This window comes from Papilio polytes, unplaced genomic scaffold, assembly GCF_000836215.1.
Source record: "Papilio polytes unplaced genomic scaffold, Ppol_1.0 DF823691.1, whole genome shotgun sequence".
In the NCBI taxonomy this organism is placed as follows: domain Eukaryota; kingdom Metazoa; phylum Arthropoda; class Insecta; order Lepidoptera; family Papilionidae; genus Papilio; species Papilio polytes.
In genome coordinates this window covers 1,017,558-1,039,039 of record NW_013525513.1, presented here as the reverse complement: position 1 = coordinate 1,039,039, position 21,482 = coordinate 1,017,558, and the positions used below count along the sequence as shown (strand labels likewise).

At 33.3% G+C, this 21,482-nt stretch overlaps 1 protein-coding gene across 3 annotated transcripts in view; it reads left to right on the top strand.

The window, feature by feature from the left end:
- LOC106104311 overlaps window positions 1-21,482 on the top strand; it is a 104,554-nt gene that overhangs the window by 24,836 nt on the left and 58,236 nt on the right. For 2 of the 3 annotated variants that reach the window (XM_013284324.1, XM_013284323.1), the window contains exon 3: window positions 11,203-11,395. In XM_013284324.1, the coding sequence (XP_013139778.1) occupies window positions 11,203-11,395 (193 nt within the window). The remainder of the gene's footprint in view (window positions 1-11,202; window positions 11,396-21,482) is intronic. The other variant, XM_013284325.1, reaches the window with a different exon arrangement.

The following is a 21,482-nucleotide window of genomic DNA, read 5'->3' as shown; positions in this document are numbered from 1 at the left end:
TACAAAGCACATTTAAGCAAAAAAAAGAGACATTTCAAACATCAGATAAAGTTGTCTATGGAGCAACTTGATTCAGCCCAATGTGCGTCGGGCCGTTAATGCGTCGCGCCGGGTTGCGTCACTGCACCATTAATCATACACCTACTGGTACAAATAAGTGTACAATCAGATGTCGTATGGCATTTAATTCAGGCACGTGGACAGACGTCGATGGAGCATTTGATAGCGGCCCAGCGACGTAAGCCGATCATCTTGTGCAGGTTTGCCGCTACGTCTATGTACAGTCGGCTAAATAACTGTTAATAAGAATATTAGTTTTCACTCGCATAACACTCGGCGATACTAATTACAATAAAATCGTTCAGTGGCTGAAATAGTTAGGTAAAATAGCTTCATAAAAGTTAAATTTCTTTTTAGCAACAAAGGTTAAAATACTTAAAAAATATCCTAATGCCGCGAGTCTATCATTCCGTGTACTATTTGAAATATGTGTTATAAATAACAAAACTTAACATTTATTTTTAAGAAGCCGTAAAATATTATAATTAAAATCAAATTAATTATTCATAGTTCAAATGTTAAATATTCACATAACTGAAAAGAAAATAACTAGTACTTTATTTTTAATAACACTTTTGTACGCGACTGTACCGTACTAAAACCGTCAAAGCGTGGACAAAATGTGAGACATCTTCGACGTCCAGATGACAGCGGCGCGGTCGGGATGTTGTGACACCCCGTGCGATAATGACCGCGCTTCGTCTAATTAAGCTATTGTAATTCGGATTGTTACATTATACCTCATTATTGTGCATATTAAACGACATATAAATCTCCCTGCGTAGATATAGAAATTATATTGTTATAACCGGAGGACAGGAGGCGGAGGATTGCATTCTGTGGCAGGTACTAGGAAAGGTCTACGTCCAACAGTGGGCAGATAAAATATTTAGTAATTGATGTTCTACTCCAAAAAATCAGCGAAAGATCTTGTAGAGACTAAGCTCTTAAATGTCAATTGAGTCTATATTTAGCTAATCTACTCATTAAGTCGTTTAATAGTCACTTAAGTAGTCCCTTATTGTGCATTCACAAGTACGGCAGTTTTTTGAAGAATAAGAAAACGTAACCTCTATTTGACTTTTGTTAGTGATTGTCTTTTACAATAGCTTTTTTATAACGAATTCATCTTCACCTGACCTTTATTTGTAAAGTTTAAACGCTAATAAATACTTCATCTGACATAAAGATAAACTAGTTTAGCTCCAAACATTATGTGAGTAAAAAACAAATAGGTATTCTTTTTAAAGCTTTATGACGCGTTTCAGATCTCAAATGGGTTGCAGTCTTAACCGGATATACGAATAGGAACCTTGATTAACAATTAACAACACCATTTTATTTATTTTTCAAAATATGGATTCTCTTTCTGGTTTATTCAGAACCACATTTTTCTCCATAGAACCTACTATTTTTTTGGCAATACAAACTTTATTGTCGATATTCAAATGAAAAAAGATATCTTAAATTCGCTGGTTTACAAACAACCGATTAGAGATCGATCCGTATTTTTATCACTAAGGGATTCATTTGTCGATTGTTTTAAATTAATACTAAACTTGAACATAGCTTAAGTTGCACTCTAATCCAATAAAGAGTTACGAAAGCAGAGCATCCCATCTTCGCTGACAGCGGCAGAAAATACACAATTAACAGACTCATGCGTATTACCTTAATGGATTTATGTACTTATTGATACATCAATCAAGGCCGGCTTACGCTCCATGCATTTAATTGATAGATCCATTTCTAGCGAGCCGGCCGGGTCTACTTCGAGCGTTTTAAAGCTTTTTGTTCTACCGGCGTTTGTTTTGTTCTTTCTAATGATGAAATTAATATTAAAATGCAATCATTTCGCGTCGTTAAATGTTTGATTAATAGTTTACTCATTTGCTCTACTTTGTATATCTGTAGAAAATTTATGCTTAGTCGGTGGCTCAGGGGTCTAAGCACTTGACTTATAATCCACAGGTCCTGGGTTCGAATCTTGCCATGTACCAATGGGATTGTCGAATTTCATATGTACATATTTGACCCGATGTTCCGATGGTGAAGGAAAACATTGTGATGAAACTTGCCTATTGACGAAGAAATTCAGAGATATGAGTAAAGTCAACCAACCCGTACTGGGCCAGCGTGATTGTTGACCTAGTCACCTTTATTTAGAGTAAGCTCCAAACCCCTTAGAGGAGACATATAGTGGGCTGGTTATAAAATGATGAGTGTTTTATCAGAAAAGATAGAGTCGTTAAATCAAATTAAAATAGTTTTAGCATTTACTAGGTGTAAGTATCTGCGAATAGCATCCCGTTCCCACGGCGGCGGTGCGACCATAAATTATTATCGGGAACCAATAACAGCGAGTACATTAAATCACAGTTCCGGCTTCGCAGTATATCGTTTGATTCATATTTAAATACAATTTACATTGACATACTGCCTCGCGCAAGTACATCCTTCAAAAAGATCAACTAAGGTCTATAGTCTATGCTCATATTTACGTTGTATGAAGATTTACTTCATTGACATTATTTTGCATTTTTCCTTGTGGAGTATGTAATTGTGTTACTGTTAACGTAACGCCTAGCTAATATTATAAATGCGAAAGATTAGATAGACGGATATTTGTTAGAGTTTGTAGCGTAAACGGCTGAACAGATCTTGATGAATTTTGGCATAGATGTAGAGCACACATAAGTTTCTCACTTTTGTTTTTTTTTTTTATTTTAATTCAACAAAGACTAATACAGCTAGTAACTAATAAGTTTAATAAGACATTGTAGTTATTTGAATTACTACTTTTTAAATATATGTATTCTGTAGTGCAACGATATATTTAAAGTAAAAAATAGTCAATTTTAATGTCCTCCATAATTGTTACAAAAGTACCATGACGCATTGTTATCCACATAAATCTTTACCACGTCTAGGCTTATATTATATCTTTGTACAAACTTGAACTTTATTGCATTCGAGTTAAGCTTGAAAATTGTATTAATTAGTTGTAATTTAAAGTTCATTGCAAACTCAATCTCATTGCCCTTGTAGATTTGCCAAACGAATCGTTTGCGTAATTAGCCATTAGTACGGAAAGATAAATGAATTGTCAAACAGCTTATACAATTTAGGTCAAAGGCCAATATGTAATATATTGAGTATGTTACTTTCATTATACCAAACTTTTACGTGCGTAATTCAAGGCTATTTTAATTACACTAACTAACGACCTAACTTCGTACGAATATCACTAACGGCAGAATACTGAAACGAAACAAACGCTACAATACGAAAAGGATCTCGTGACACTTTTTTTACATAGACAAGATGGCGCTAGTGTGCTGCCATCATTTATTTTGACTTATGCCCACCGTGTCAGTTAACTGGTAGGTCTATATAATTATTACTTTTTTTATCTATATATAGTATATCTTCTATGCATATGATAAAATTGGAGTGTCTGTTTGTAATATCAAATGATAAATTTCCAGATTTCCGTTACTGATAACGAAAATAACATTTTTTTGTCTGTCTGTTCGCAAGCCCACGTTTGTTCAGGGTAATCTCCGAAAAGGCTGGACCGATTTCGACCGTACTTTCATTGAAGCGTATCTGACATATACGTGCATATTATAGGCTACATTTGTATCTTAATATTGCGTGGACGAAGTCGCAGGCAATCGCTAGTTTCTCATAAAATACTTAGTTCATGACTCATAATGCATTTGTGACTCAATATAAACAAACGAAAATCACATCGTTTATTGACAATGGCGTTGATTTATATTTTTTGTTGATATGATGAATGATTCAAGCTATACAAATACGTTCCCATATAAGCACATAGTATATGGATTAAGCTCGCCTTATAGAGGACAAAGCGTAAGTCATTGTTTGTCGACCTTGAACGTAACGCAGATGAACAGGAAGACTTATAAAAGCCTTTAGCCTGGAAACCTTTGTTATTGCCAAAATTGACCTTGTATACAATAACACACAAGCATTATATATAGCTATACTAATTATAAAAAAAACTCAAAAATTATTAGAACGATTAGAAGATTTACGTTCACCATTAGAAAACTACACGATCACTGTAACTGTTTTATTTAGATTTTTTTTTAATTCAGCGCGGACGAAGTCGTCAGCATAAACTAGTACTATAAACAGAAAATGTGCAGTAATAAAAAATACAAAGACCACAATATGTATGACTGAACTAGTGGCCTTGTTTGATTTTTAATCATTATCGAGTTAGAAGATTTTTATATATAAATTAATAATTATGTCAGCTAATCATCGTCCAAACATTATTGCTAACAATTTTATTACAGACAGAATTTCAAAACTACTCTTGGAAATCATCGATTGTCCGAAATTATCGAAAATCTACTCGTGCATTGTTTTTAAAAAGATTATCATAAATAACAAAATAAAAAATGTTCTTATAATTAGGTTCATAACTCTGAAATCAATAAAAAAACAATAACCGCAAGACAAAGGATTTATTTCAATTACATGTAATGAGCGTGAAAAACAATTATAATTCGATTGATCGTATTTATCTGACGGTGTTAAATAACACGACTTGAGAACGTATATCTTAAAGGTGTTACCACACTAGTTTGTAACACAAAATAATTTGCATTGCGAAAGAACTTATACATTATTTTATATTACACATATTCATTTTTTTGCTATATGATAAAAATACTTTACTTCTAACTTGAACTTACTATATGTTAGGCATAGGAAAATCTTACTTCTTACTTATAATATAAATGCGAAAGTTTGGATGGATGGATGGATGTTTGTTAGAGTTTGTAGCCTAAACTGCTGAACGGATCTCTGTAAAAATTAACATAGAAATTAACATAGTAGAGGAGAGTCTGGAAGAACACATAGGCTACTTAATTTTGTTTTATTTTCATTCCTCGCGGACGGAGTTGCGGGCGAAAAATAGTGATTAATAAAGTACCTCCGCTTTTAATGACATTCAAGTGAGATCGTTGTCAATGAGGAAACAATAACGTTTTTCTCATAAAATATACAGACAAAATAATCTTACTGATTACGTTTAAAATGCAGAAGTACTGAAATGTGTATGCACCCTAAGTGCCAGCTAATTTTAATCTTCGATTAAGGGCTAGACATCTGTCAGACCTAACTGTGAGTAATGATTGTGTATTGTTTATGTCTGAGCTGTGAGTGGAAGCATTAAATAATATTTTTGTAATTTGTAAGAAAAACTTACACTTACTTAAAATAACATAGTTTAAAAGTCAAAATCAAACCATATTTAAATGATTTTTTAAATTCCTAAAAATCGCTTTGTATACTGTTAACAATTTACTGGTATTCATTTTTAATAGTCTAAAGGCTGCATACCAAAAGGAATCTTGAACACGTCGCTTCGTAACTAGGTTTACAATCTGACAGACGACATATTAATGGAATTTAGAATTAACCCTTATCACTTATGACACTGTTACATATATGAATATCGTTTCAGTTTACGGCCGTAATACTACACTCGCTTATTAAGTGCCAACATCACCAGAGGGTTTGAAAGTTGTCTTTTAGGACATAAACATAGTATAAAAGTAAAAGTGTACGAAGCTGGAGCACAGGACATCTCTCTCGAGGTCGTCGCGCCGCCGCACAATAGCTCGCTCATTAGTACGCTATTCGCGTACTAATTATCGCAGCTCGGTTGTAGACACCGAGCGACCCATGTCACTATGTCCGGCACTTTCCATGTCCTTTACAATAATTATAATAGTGCATAGAATTCCTTGATACCAATTCATTGTACAGTGTAACAGTTGCCAAACTTTATTTGACTTGATCTTTATTGTGCCTGATAGCAATTGCAGACGTATGAATGTCACTGAAGAATTTATCTGGTTCGGAAGTATTTTTTAAGTTCCAATTGTAAGAAACTCGTTACTATATTAGGATGTCCATGGGCGTCGTTGACCACTTCTGTGTTCTCGCCGCTCGTTTGCTCCCTTCTCATATAAAAAAAACTATAAATTGCCTTTCAAATAATTTTTACATCATTCTTTTATTATTTTAGCAGATAATATAGAAGTGATTATAACCTTATCAAGAATATAAAAACCTGAGGGCGCTTCAGAACTATTGCTTAATTTTCTAATGTACACAAAGAAGTTAGTTCCATGTCTTTCCGTTATATCAAGGGTCTATATTTTTGGACAGTCTATACTAACGGTGAGTTTATTGTAACTTTCGAAAGTTCTTAGTCTGCGTTTGTAAGTTTTCCTAATGTAGCTTACATGAAAATACATTTAGTGTGAAAATTATAGTCGACATATTTTACGTAAGGTATTGTACTTTCATACGACCAACTATGGCATTGTGATTAGCTTTACTACTCCGTTTAGCCTATGGTGTAAATTGTACAATGTCTATTTAGTAAATATGGTCTCGAAAGCTTTGATCTCTTTCATATAAGTACGTGAAGGTGTTAATTGAGGTCTATATGATTTAGTTTATGTTTTCAGCACGATTTGAGGGAATAATCCGGTAGTCATCACTCCGCTCTGTCCCCACATGAGAATAAAAAGTTTCATTCGTCTCATCTTTTAGTCCCACTATCGCCAATAAGGTGACAGATGAAACCGTTATAAAATTGAATAAATCCAACCGTCCCCACATCGCAAAAGGTGGGACGACTGAAACTTTTTATTCTCATCTGTCGGGGACAGAGCGTAGTGACAGTTAGGAATAATCAGATTTGAAAAAGATACTGAAAAGAACGTTTTTATCAAGTTAAAAAGCGTCCACTTTACGATGTAATCTGATTAAATTAGTTAATTGAGGATATCTTAAGTCTAAAGGTCATCAATTCTTATTGATGCAGTTACACTTATTCGTAATTCCGAAAGTGTTTGTGATTTCTTTTTAACAATTCTTTTTATTCTTGTTATGTAAATTGTATCAAATGTAAGGGTATCTATGTATTTTCATTTTTCTTACATAAGTTATTAGTAGACAAATCTAAAGTTGTATTTGACGTTCCATTATTTCTCGCTACTGTGTCGAGTCCTTTCTACATTCTCAACATTTCCACAGAATTGGCTAACGTTAATAAATTATACAGAAATAGATAATATCGTGATAGCGGCCGAGATATTGAAGAAATTAAATAAACCATATCGAACTAAAGATAACATAAACATGAAGTAGTAATAAAGCCTTCGTTCTAGTAACGTGGTATTGGAATTTATAGAGTGCACTAAAACTTAGATAGTATATCCCATACGTAGTAATGCGCGGCCCGTGTTCACCCTACTACTGATATCCTGTTGCGGTTTCTATACGAAGCACTTTACGCTGAGCCCGAGTCATAGACGAGTAGCGTTTTTAACAATGCAGTTGTTTTACTTTTATACCGTTTTTGTAACCAGTTAAACACAGAATTAAGATGTAACTAATCTTTTTTTTTTCAATCATGATAAATAGATGTTTTAATGGATTCAATTTAATTAATTCATGTGATCAGGTTTTTTATTTCATGCTTTTATTTGTAATATTGTAATTCTGTCAGTATTTACAATAAAAAAAGTATATGGTTAGAAATTAAATGAAATGTAATTTGATGTCCAAAAATCTCCCTTCGCAGTATACCTACTACATAAATAATACTAAATTAAAACAGCAGTAAACTAAACATACGCTTTTCTTTTATAACTTGTACGTAAGATTGATATTGGAAAATTGTCTAAATTATTGAGGGCCTTTGTAACGGCAGTCAGCGTGGGAAATGAGAGTTTTCACGTGTAACTGTTCAAACACCTCAGCTTAGATACTTTAACGCTATTATCTTAATGCTAGCAGCTAAACTGCTAAAACAGACTTCAATCAAAAGTATACACGCCTTTGAGTAGTTAACTCCCATACTAATCATCTTTACAACACTACCTGTTGCTCGAGTCTTCGTAACCGTGACATTAACAAAAGAAAAAAACAGAAACAAAGCCTATGTTACTAAGTGATAAAACTACTTAATGGTGTAAAAAAATGAGTTATTTCAAGACATACAAAAATGTATCTATACTCTTTATAATATTGGTATAGTTTGTTGGTAGACTAACGGTCGTATACTGAAACGAATCTTAAACTCTGCTTCGTAGGCACCGCTTGCAATCTGACGCAAGTCAGTGATTTATTGGATTTTAGGAGTTTAAGCGTAGCGTAATTTAAAACGCTCTCATATACTTAAAAGTCGTATCAGTGTTGAGATGAAGGATTCTAGTAAACTGACCTTTTGTGAATCAATCATGTACAGGATGTTTCTAATTAAAGTAAATTAATTTAACAAACTAATTATGACTTTAAGATCTTAAGTCAGGACTTGAAAATATAATGAAAGGTGTTGCAATTGTAAAGTGATTAATCTTGTCAGCTTGTATAGCATACATTCAATGGATTATTCTCAACCGTCACCCCGCTCTGTCCCCACGTGGGACGAGATGAGAATAAAAAGTTTCATTCGTTCTACCTATTGCGTCGAGGGGTTGGTTGGAACTCATTTTATTTCATAACGATTCCATCTGTCCCTTATTGGTGATAGTGGGATGGATGAAACTTTATATTCTCACGTGGGGACACGGGGGGGTGACGGTTGGCAAATATCCCATTAAATGAGCTTTAAACGAGCTGAATTCGTTGCGATGCCACAGTAAAATATATTTAAAAGTGTATGAAAAACCACGTTAACTCTAAAATAGAATACAAGTTATCAAAACACTGCTGTACTTATATGGTCCTTTATAGGTATTTAAGGGACTTCCTTAGTATACATTTAATTTGAGAAAACGACTTCACTGGCTTGTTACAGTCAACTTAAGTCGTCCTCTGATGTTACTATTCCGTATTACAATATCTAGAGAAAGTCTTGTAGTCTTTAGAGATTTTTTTTAAACTTGAGAAAGTTGCATGACCACTTCTGCACTTATATCGTCCTTTGTCGCTCTTTAAGGGCCTCCCTTAGTGTAGATTTAGTTTGAGAAAACTACTCTTCTCTTGTTACATTAAACGTAAGTTCTTGAATTCTCAAGTCACTATTCGGTATTACAAGATATTGTAATGCCGAATAGTAATTTACAATATGTAGTAAAGTTATCACGTGACTTAACATGAGTTTTATACTTTGTAAAAGCAATTGTTTGTAACAAATAAAAAATACATTTCGAGTTTACAGTGTAATCTAATTAAAGGTCGACCTTTACTTGTATTGCGTACTATTCCAACGCCATTACAAGACAAGGTTATTTTACAAATTTAGGAAATACAATGTAATATTATAGTAATTTTAATAAAACATTTATTGATCGATTTAGAATAATTTAATAAAATTGTTCTTCGAATGACTAGGAAACAAAGTGTAACTAATTTTATTGGAACAATTTAATAGTAATTTTTATATAAAATGCGTAAAACTTCCTTTGTTGGTATGTAACAGGTTAATTCAAACTTAATATTGTTATTAATTTTTATTGTTCAGGAATCTACAAATTGTAAGCTGTTTATTTAACACTTACGGTAGTAAAATTTCAATTGCATTAAAATATCGCATTAAAGGCCGTTGCTCGCTGATTACTTCGTATTATGTACTGATTACGTGAATGCACGACGTGTAACATGTTAAATTACACCGTGTAACATCGGGGTATAAGCATCAGTATCCAAAACTTATATGAACGAAATCTATATACATTTAATAAAATTAGAATGTCTGTTTGTAATATCAAAAGGAGAATTTTTTAAGGAAATGATTTTGCGTTGCTGATAACGAAAATCGCATTTAATTTTTTTTGTCTGTCTGTCTGTCTCCAAGTCGCGTTTGTTTCAGGTAATCTTCGAAACGTCTGGGCCGATTACGACCGGACTTTCACTTAAGGGTAGCTTATATATACGGGCATGTTATAGGCTACATTTTATCTTTATTTTGCGTGGATGAAGTCGCGGTCGACAGTTACTAAAAACTAAATCAATAACAGTCTAAAATACGAAATGATTTATATCTTTTACACAGTACGACTCAGACGTTAAATAGTATTGAAATAAATCTCACAGTTTCACGTTTGAATCAATTTAAATTGTTAATAAAGCAGTTATTGATGTCGAAGCTGTCAGTTTATAATACAGCCGCATAACAAATTAGTCAAGCGTTTGTTTTTTGTTTACTAAAACGAGGAGTTTTATTATATCTTTAAAGTTCAAACCGGTAGCGATTTTTGTAACATGTAGTCGATATAGTGTTTCTTATTTTTGTTACAATTTTATAGTTTGCAAAAATGACCAGTATGCATTGCTAGGTTAAAAAATCTTGCATTTTGTATCAAAGCTACTTTGTACCGAGGATCAGGTTCTGTTCAAAAAGGTCGCATTAAGACCAATTTAATTAAAAAACGTCTCTAATTCAGAAATTAAAACAAACAGCGTTAGATTCAATTGATGAAAGTTAGAGTAATATATCAGTAAAAATTTTGTCGTAAGTACTTGCTTACCAACATATTAAAGGTTACAAAAGTAAAAAGCTAAAGGAGAATATGTAGACCGATGTATCGCTTAAAAAATTGAAAATTGGCTCCATGACCCATGCGCTAACTTGATGTAACGCGATGAGAATTGCAACTATTTGCGAAACTAATTATAACCGCATTCCGATAGCTTGTAGCGAAGGCTATTTTGAGATGCATGCACGTCATGGGATATCTATAATCATCGCCAATTATTTGAATTTCATATGATTGCAGTACCTATTTACAAATTGATTAATTACAATAAATACACACACTATGGGTCTATCAACTACGTTACTATTGTAATATAACATCCTAATTTATGAATAGTAACAGGGACATTATTAGCAACATCAGATATGTCAGTATACTGCTGGATTTTGGAGTGCTACGGTCTTCAACTTTCTATATTTGTACAAACACTGCATCCATCATGTCCATCTAGAAGCGCAGAGCAACCGCTATGCCCTACGCTTCTTTAAAATTCCTATCCCTGCGAAAGTGAACAGTGAATTTCAATCTAATTAATGTCTAAATTAGATTCTCAAAGCAAATCTAAACGAATAAAACTTTCAAGTCTTTAACTTTACAGGTGTTTTCCAGGTTCGATCAGGGCAAGTCTACGAAAGGCGCGAGCAAGCTGCGTCGAGACCTCATCAATGCAGAGATCGCCAACTTGCGGGACCTGCTGCCGCTGCCGCCGTCAACACGGCAGCGACTCTCACAATTGCAGCTCATGGCCCTCGTCTGCGTCTACGTCAGGAAGTCCAACTATTTCCAACAAGGTAAGTCCGAATGAATTAATTTGTGTCAGTTCCGAAACTCGGATCAGTCTTGCTTAATTTTCGAACATCTGAATATCGGTGTACATTAAGTAATGAATCTTTGAATGTTAAAAATCATTTTTTAGTGCTATAAGAATGTTATTGGAATTGTAATATATCTACATAATAGATTTATTAAATAATAAAATCTGTATACAAATCTAAATTCCACAACATTTCAACAAAATTATTGCACTTTAAATTTACTATCAAACACCTTTTAACTACACCTTGATCTAACTACAAGGCTCAAAGTACATTATTCTCAGTAGATAAATTAGAATCTCTTAAGGTTTTATAAACACCTGTTTCTCTGAAGGTATTACCGCTTTTATATCCGTATTATTCTATTCAAATAGATATATCAAGCTGACATCATCGAGCCAACCTTCCCGACGTGCGACGTTGTAATGCAACTGAATAATTATAGTAATCTGTTAGTTAATTGTAAGACTTAGTAACGGGGGAAGGGGGAATTGGATCTCATGCGAAAACAAAGATCGGGTTAAAAGGCCTCGTTTAATCTTCAACACTTTTCCTTGATGTTGGCATACATGTTTTTATTCCAAATGATTGTTTTGAAAGATTTTTGTACTAAAATGCCAGATTATGTTAAATGAAATGAGAATTTAAACAGCCCAGTATAGTACAAGTGATATTAATAAAGCAATGCCCCTGTATCTTGCAACTTACTGCAAATAAATTATTATCTAATGCGCGTGCAGTATACCTGTCATCACGTCACTCAACTGACTACAACTTTGCAGTATAAATCTACAAATTTAATAGCACTGATGAACGTTTTTCTCATTGCTCTGTTTAAATACATTTTGTATTCATAACTGACCTGAACACAGATGTTTTATTTTCAGAACGGCAATTGCATTATCTCTTAAATGCCCAGATACTTTCTTAGCTTCTATCCATAACCATGTTGACACATGAAGAGATTAATAACTTTAAAATCTGTTCCTCGAAAACTGACTAAAATTATTATCTATTTTAGAAAAAAAAATTATTAGATATGTATTGAGTAAACTGACAAGGTTACAACTGCAATGATGCCTCACAACATTTGAGAATGTTATTTTCAAGCTCAATTAAACGCATTAGCTCAAGGCCGTGGAAACGAAGACTGTAATATTGAGGGTTTTTACGTAAACGGCCTTGAACTCATGCAAAGCAATTAAATTACAAACTGAATTTGGCAGTGGAGGGAATATGGATTAAGGTGGATGGAAAGACAGGCAACGCATCTCTACCACCTTAGTACAATTGTCCCTGAGCGTTCGTTTCGTTTCTAGCGATTTTAGCGTTTGTATAAAATCTGCGCTTCACACGATCAGTCACAGAAGTTTTGGTGTCGTTGTGCTTGCAAGGGGCCGTATTTGATATGAAAATTAGAGAAAATTAGTGGGTCTGTGTGGCTACCGACTGATGGTTATTGTTCGTAATGGTGCCTCGAGGATCGAGCCCCGTCAGTACGTGTCACGCCCGCATCACACGCCACAACCGTTCACATGATTCAACTTCGGGATTGTAAACATTCATTTTTGAGAACATATGTGATAAGACAAAGTTGTGATTAGGTATTTTACACATATAAAAATATGACCTAAATATAAAATACAAGGAAACTAATTTTAGCAAAATACACCCAACATTTAAAAACTTTTGTTGAATTAACTTACAAATCATATTAATATTATAAATGTGAAAGTTTAGATGGAGGGATGGACGGATGGATGGATGGATGTTTGTTAATGTTTGTAGCCTAAACGGCTGAACGGATTTCGATGAACTTTGGTATAGATGTAGAGGATAGTCTAGAAGAACACGTAGGCTATTCACTTTTGCTTTTTTTTTTAAATTTCACGCGGACGGAGTTGCGGGCGACAGCTAGTTACTCATAAAACTATATTCGATAAACATGTATGTGACCTAAAATTGAATCTTTCTTTCCTTGAAATGCCCTATGCTTTCAAAAGTAACGTAAATTCATGCCTGGCGCTTTCCCGCGGGAGAGCGGACTTCGCATCCCGCCGCCCGAGGACTCGATAAACGTTCGATTGTCCGCCGATCGTGGGAAACCGTATTTGCATATCATTGCCACAACACTGTTTACTCAATAACCGATTCGAGATGTACAGAATAGCTGTCAGCGATCACTTTGCTGATGCAAATTATATTGATTTTATTTCTTGACGGTTAATAACTAGCTGTAAGCGTTTTATTAATTTGCACAAAGTAACCTAGTATGTACCCTAGTAGTACCCTTTAAAAAAATCGTGTACTTAAAAGGCTTTCAATATATTGAATATATACTAATATTATAAAAAGGAAAGGTTTAGATTTTCATATGTATTGAAATAACTCAAAAACCACTGGACCGATGTCAAAAAATTCTTGCACCATTAAAAAGATATGTCATCAGTGAGTAACATAGGCTGTTTTCTACTACTTTTTTACATTCACACGAAGTCGCGAGTAACAGCTAGTAGTTAATAAAGAAGACCTTTAGCGTTGTATGATGTATGACAAACGACAGTTTAAGTATGGACTCTGAGTATGATAGTGTACATTATAAATATTGGGAATTGTAAAGATTATGTTGTGAAACGAATTATTTATAAAACAAACAACAATGTTTTAATGCAATGTAGGGTTCCTAAACAGAATGGAGCCGCGGTAAGACTGGCAGTCGATTACGATTCCCAAGTCTTATGGCTCTAAATGCTGAAATTACAGGAGAAGGGCTGGAATTAGCGGGCACGCACAGACGCTTCGTATTTTCTCAACAATTTTTGCATACCATCATGGGAACTAGCGAGATGTATGAACCTTTCTTGTGCCTAATTAACCCTTAAGTGGCGGGTGATTGGTAATACCCGTTCGGCGCATCGATACCGCCGTATTGACGTACATACCGTTCTCATGAATGTTCTGGAATGTTGGTAGTGTTATGGATTTTGTATTACATTCCGTTTTACAAAAATAACACAGTAGTTTGTACTTAATTGTGGTGTTTAATTTTTAAACAGGTTAAAAGCAATGCAATTTCTTATTGATATATCTATATCAAAACTAATATTATAAAGTGGAAAGATTTGTATTTTTGTACGTATTAAAATAAGTCAAACTAGTGGGTCGATATTAAAAAAGCAACGTTATCAGTGAGTAACATATGTTTTTTATTTATTTTTTGTTTCACGTGGGCGAAATCGCGAGCAATAGTTATTTAATAAATCGACGGGAACTACATATAAAAATCCGAGCAACTTTATGTCTTTACATTTAAATGTATCACCAATCGGCATAGTTAATGCATTCATTAATAATTAAAGTGTGTACCCGACACTATCATGCGATACAAATTATTAACGAGACTAAATAAAATGTACTTAAGCGTTAATCGCGAAACATGGATACACGACATGCGAGCGATACGCGGACTAAGTGATCGTTTACAATGCTACGATATTAATTGCTCCACACCTATGCAAGACTAAATAAAGGTACGCCTACATGAACGGACGTCTACGTACAGAGCATACGCGCAGTTCGCGAGAACGCTATCCTTCGCGACGCCTTGGCTTTATGTATACGCAGCCTTATGAGAACTTAAAGAAGCAAATTGACACACTCTAGAAATGATTACGTAGTGCTAATAAACGAGTGTTGTAATCTTTAATTGAATAAATAAATAATCTGTGAAGCGTTTGAATTCAATAGGCTTATTAAATGAGTTATTCGCCATAAGTAGTGGGTTTAGGAAATAAATCTTATTATTTGTGTAGTTCAGTAAGCGAATAGATATTGACACACACAAACTTTAAACAGACTGATTTTCAATGTAAAATTTCATAATACCGAGAATTCCCTCCTTTAAAATACATGTAAAAACATATAAACCTCTCCCTTATTATCTTTTAAATAACAAATAACGATACATTTATGTGCAAACGAGCAAGCGGCCACCTGAATCCACCGAAATGGAAACCGATCGCTGCCCAAAAGCATCCACAATTGCAGATGCGTTGCCTACCCTTAATTGACGGAGAAGGAGACGCAAATAAAGAGGACATTTCTCCTTCCTATGCGTCTTCTCCACCGTCAAATCCACTTTTCCTTCCCATCCTCTCCTCTTAAGAGAAGGATGGAAAGGGAAAGGGACTAAAATTAGGCCTCCGGGACCACGCTCATCAGACGAAACGCGGAATTGCTTCCATTTCACGCCTGTTTTCTGTGTGGTCGTGGTATTACACCGGGCGAGCCGGCCAATTCGTGCGAAGATGTTAAGGCTCTATCACTGTTGACATAATGTACGGTACAAATTTTTCGCGTACATAATAGTATAGTTGAATTTAAAACGTTAGTCTGTATGTAGGCTCGTGTGTAGTCGTTAATCCAATTAGCGTCCGTGGCGCTGTGTCACATTAACATTAATTTAAAATTTAAATCAGGCAGAAAATTACTTGGTGACTAGTTACCGAGACTTGAAGACAAGTGTAAATGTAGTGCGTTACGTATTATAAATTGCTCCCCTGATATGACAGAACAGAGATTTTATCTCAAAAATCTCATATCAACGCTGCATTGTAATTTAAATTTTACACTTGCCAATTTGAAGTCTTTATAGCTGTTTAGAGGATTATAATAAACTTAAGTATTAAAATAAAATTATTTTAAATTCGCTGAAATTACGCTTTGTTAATCCAAACTAATAACGACACGAACTTTCAGCTAGCTAACCACTGAGCTATACTTATTTTCTCGAATATTTTGTTTATCTCTAGAGAATAATCTATTGAGGTTTTAAATGTACTTAGGTTAAACGTTTAAGTTGTATTGGGTCACATATTAACTGGGTCAAGGTTTCCCGCGTTCTTATACATACTGAGATTTATAGCTTCGCTTGTGAACTATTATTACTCTCCGTACAATTGAATGTTACTTTTGATAAATATACTAACATTATGTTATTTTCGAGTCGAAGTGACCCTGAATTATTAATTCTCTTCGGCTGGTTCTAACGTGAATCAATAGAATAATTATTAAATGCGTTGAACGTTTAAGTAATGTAATTATTGTGTTAGCGGTTATAACTTTAAGTGGACTTCAAGTAACATGTCTCAAATAGTCAATTTAATTTTTAAAAATTAATTAAACGAACTCATCATTCGATTCGACTCTATGTACAAATAGGTATGAAATATTGTGTAAAAAGCAATCGTAATACTGTTATCTAAATGTTAATGGTCAAATAATTTTAATTTTAGAATGAATGTTCGATTTACTACCGTAATAAGAGTCCTTTAATTGACACTTAGGAAGTGCTTTAGTATAGATTTAGTAAGTGTAACCCACACTTATGGTTTGTTAAGTAACTATGGCAGTTAGGTGGGTACCACAATCGTTTAGTATGCCATGGCCTCTTCCTTCGGTAGTCCCACTTTAAGCTAACGATTGTGCCGCAATATGCTTAATCAAATTAATTGTCTACCAACAATTAACTCCCGCGGTAAGGTCGGAAATAATTATTTCTCGTATCGATTATAAAAATCGATTGTGATACGCGATTACGATTCAACACAATAAGCGAAACGAATCGGTGAGAGATGCGAGGTAATTGTAGAGGCTGATACAGTCCTCAACTATGTGATCAGATTGTTGTGGTATAGAATTTCAAGTTACGGTATCTAAGTTAACTTTATGCAACTTAGTTATACTTTATTCAATTTTCTTAATCGGTTGATATAAAATTATGGCAGCATATTTTAAACACATTTAGACCCCTTTAACTTAGCAAGAAACGTTTTTAGACCAAACTGGTCAATAAGACAGATCTTAGAGTAAGTCCAAATTCAAACTTAGGATGAAAACATAACATTTCTGATTACGGCAGTAAGAAACAAATAAGTTATCCAAGATATCGTAATTCACATAATCGATTTTTTGCTCACTTATCACACCATTATCGTAAGTCGCAATCCAAAGTAATTCTTGACTTAATACGTGTTGAACTTGAACTTTCAGATTAGGTCAAACTTGATCAACTTATCAACATTGTTGATTGTAATAACTTAATTTAACAAAATTACTTTACCGACATGAAAAATATTGATTTGACCTAAACTAAGATAAAATTATCCAATATCTTGATTACAATCTTCATCAACTTGTTAGGTGATGACTGAAAATTAATTTTCAAATAACATTAATAAAAATAATTGACGTCGTTAACTTATGTCTCTTTTATCTTGATAACGGTAGATAGAGATAGCAATTATCTCTTATCAATCAATCGTAGCATATCAGTCAATGTTTCTATACAAGTCTTCAACATTACTGGATGATCTTTGTACACATTTAAACAATGCTTTGGATGAACTTTGGATTAAATTGGTAGAATGGGGACGAATACGTACTTTACGAAACTTTGGGATTTTTCTGCGAACGGTCGTCCGCAGTTTTTGCTTCATTTCTTGTTGCCGGTCGCTAATTGAGTGCCTCCAGGAATTGTGGTGTCACCACAGACGTCACATAATTGTATTTTTACTGTTTTGTAACTTTAATAGTTTAATTATTGGTTATTGTTTATTAATATAACTATTTATTAATATATTTCACACATTTTAAACACTAACTATATTTTGAGGGGTAAACAATTTTTGTTTTTTTTTTAGTCCCATGTGTAAATGTAAATTATTTAACGCATTGTAATTCATCACTCGATTTTCAAACTCGATTGACGTACACTGACCTTCATACGTTCTCACTTTCAATTGTTTTTTTTTTTTAAAAAAAAACAATGTTTTAACCTCATTTTACGCTTAAAACACGCACACCTTCGATAATTCGCATCGCACAACTGTTTAGTCGAGCTTTGATTCTTGTGAGCTTATATTGCGGTTTGCATACTCCACGATTTCTAGTTTTGCAACTAAACAGTTGGATGGGCTACAAAACCATCGCACAACTGTAGTGCGATACTTTAGTCAAAGCAATCCTTTGGTTTCGCCGGCTCTTAAACTGAAATATTTATCTAAAATATGTACTACTTCTATTATTTCTTCAATTAAAAAGTAAATAGCCAACTTTTACCTACATATTTGAATAAAGTAAGATGAACAGCACAATAAAAAACATTTGTTTACAAACGGTACAAACGTGACTTTTGGCCATAAGCGAGGTTAAACATTATGAAATTCTACTCTAAACAAAAGACTGAACTTTCATAGACTTATCGTATTGATTCATCGAACATGTAATTAAAAGTGATGACTCTATTCCATTCATTCATTCAGTTAATAATTGACAGATTTAATAATGTAAAGCAATATATTTCATTCATTTTTGCATTGATTTTTTTTTATTTATTGTCTCCTGACAGGCAATTAAACCGTATACATAATAACTGACATGAAATTGGCACGATTTTGTAACATTATCTGTGGCTTTGTTCAAACATAATACAGTAAAAAGAAATAATACAAGTAAAGAAGACTTCGGTGAGCTTTTTCTCTTAATTTCTATCTCGGCATGAATGTATAATTAAAAATAATTTAGTGGTGTACTCTTTACCTCATTATTGATTGAATTGATTAATTAATAAACAAGCTTTTTCCCGCGACTCTGTCTGTGTGAAATTAAAAAAGTAGCCGATGTGTTCTTCCAGTCTATCTTCTACATTCATGTCAAATTTCATCGAGATCCGTTCCGTTTAGGTTACAAACCCTAACAATATCCATCTATCCATTCATCTAAACTTTCGCATTTATAATATTAGTAAGATTTAGATTATTAGGTAATATGAAAATAAATTTTAAAACAAAATCCCTTTGCATCTTGTACTAAAAAAGTTCAAAAACGTTGAACGAATAGTCGTACATTTTTGTTCTACTCTTTACGTGTTAACTATAAAATTTTATTTAAAGGATCTTAACATACGTGTCGAACTTATTCCATGAAGAAATATGTTCCTAGTTATTAATACGTCAGTTAGTGTGACTTGAATTATTTCTAATTACAATTACCATAATTATAACAAGCGTTTAACACTTTGATAGCTAATAAAATAACTCATTACTCAACACTAAAAATTACTCTTATTTATATCGTAAAAACATTCCTAAAGTCAGTCCATATATCAGATGCTATCTCCGCCCAACGGTTATTCTATCTAATTTCTAATCTAACAACAACTTAATTAATAGCCACTTGTTGAAATCGATTTCGGACGTGATTTATAAATCGAATGGCCTGTATTTACGTATTGTATCGATTCGGTAGATTCGATTAGAATAGACAATATCATAGGTTTCCGCTTTCATCCATCATTTGAAGAAATAACAGCACGTTATTACAGGGCTCTACGAACAATTGTGCAATGTGCTCAAGAACAACTACGCATTGGATCTTAAAAAAAGTAAAGAGATATTTAAATTTCTTATTTTTTAATGACTTATTACTTAAGATTGCTTCTTCATAGAATCAAAACAATTTGTTTTGTATAATAACAAGACTTTCTGGTACATGATGATTTCTTACTAGCTTTCGCCCGCAACTTCGTCCGTGTGGAATTAAAAACGAAAGTAAGTAGACTGTCTTCCAGGCTATGCTCTACATCTATGCCAAATTTCATCGAGATCCGTTCATCTGTAAACTACAAGCTTAACAAACATCTATCCATCGATACAAACTTTTACATATATTATATTACTTTTACGTATTTCATAAGTCACACGTCAACTGTATCTTGAGGTTAAAACAGAAAATAATTTATCCATTAATTTTTCAATATAACCATCATACGTGGTAGTTAATCAACAACAAACTATCGAAGTACGCAGTCTTACGAAATGCATGTCTTATCTGAGGTCATCCTCTTCATTCGGACATCAATTAACTTTTCAAGCCCGTCAACAAAATTGACTTGTCATGGTGATGTGCACGTGCGTATGTGCAGACACCATAAATATCATTGATAAAGCTACTTTAAAGTTTAAAGTGGCAGAGATTTGTCTATTCTTCCAATTTCTGCGGTACCAGGAGTAACACACCCAGAGATAAAACTATCATTATTGTCTATACATTTCTTGTAAGCGAGATACTTACCAGTTCTTTTAGACCTGGTTGTATTCAACGTGTTAAATTACCAATTCGAATATACACAAAATGTTTTTCTTGTGTTCCTAATATTATTTGTTTACATTCAAAAAGTAGTTATAACAGTTCGAATTCGAATGTATCAAATGAAATGATTTGATAATTATTAGAAAGGAATGTTCGAGATGCGTCACTTATGTGCATTTTGTTACATGAAAGAGAAGGAAGATGTCGCGTTAGTAAAGTAAGAGAGGGATGTATGTATACTCTACAGGGATAGTTTCGTAGTTTCACCAAGAAACATGTAATATTGAATTAACAGAATGTAAATAAAATCGATATATACCCATCAAAATTCCAGTAGGATTAATGCGGAACGAAACGTTGAATAATAATACAAAAATCATTTATTGTTTTTAAATTTTTACATATTTCTAACATCATCCACTGCATAAATATTACATTTACAAATATGTATATTTTAATGAATATATCATTTATGATTTTAAATTAATGGAGTTTACTTAGTTTTGTTATTAAAATGTATCTAAGATTTTATGGTTTCTAATTTGATAAACAAGTTTTGATGGATCGTTAAAATGAACGTTATAGTCTATCTTTGACGTTTTGATTTTTATATGTGCATTTTAATACTATTTGATTAAAAAAACTTAAGCTAGTATTTACTATAAACTAAGTAAGTTTTACGTTGAAATCCAAGTTGAAACAACTACAAGAATTACCTGTAACCACGCAATACAATTGTAAGCGGTACAGTTTTTATAAAAATAAAGAAATGATTTTCGTACTTAAGGTGACAACTCCCCCTTATTTAAAAAACGTTTGATTAAACTCGCTTAGTTCCTACTTACCGTCTAGCTGAACTGTCGAAATGCTTAGTTAAACTGTGTGTAGGCAACATTATATCTGTCTAGACATG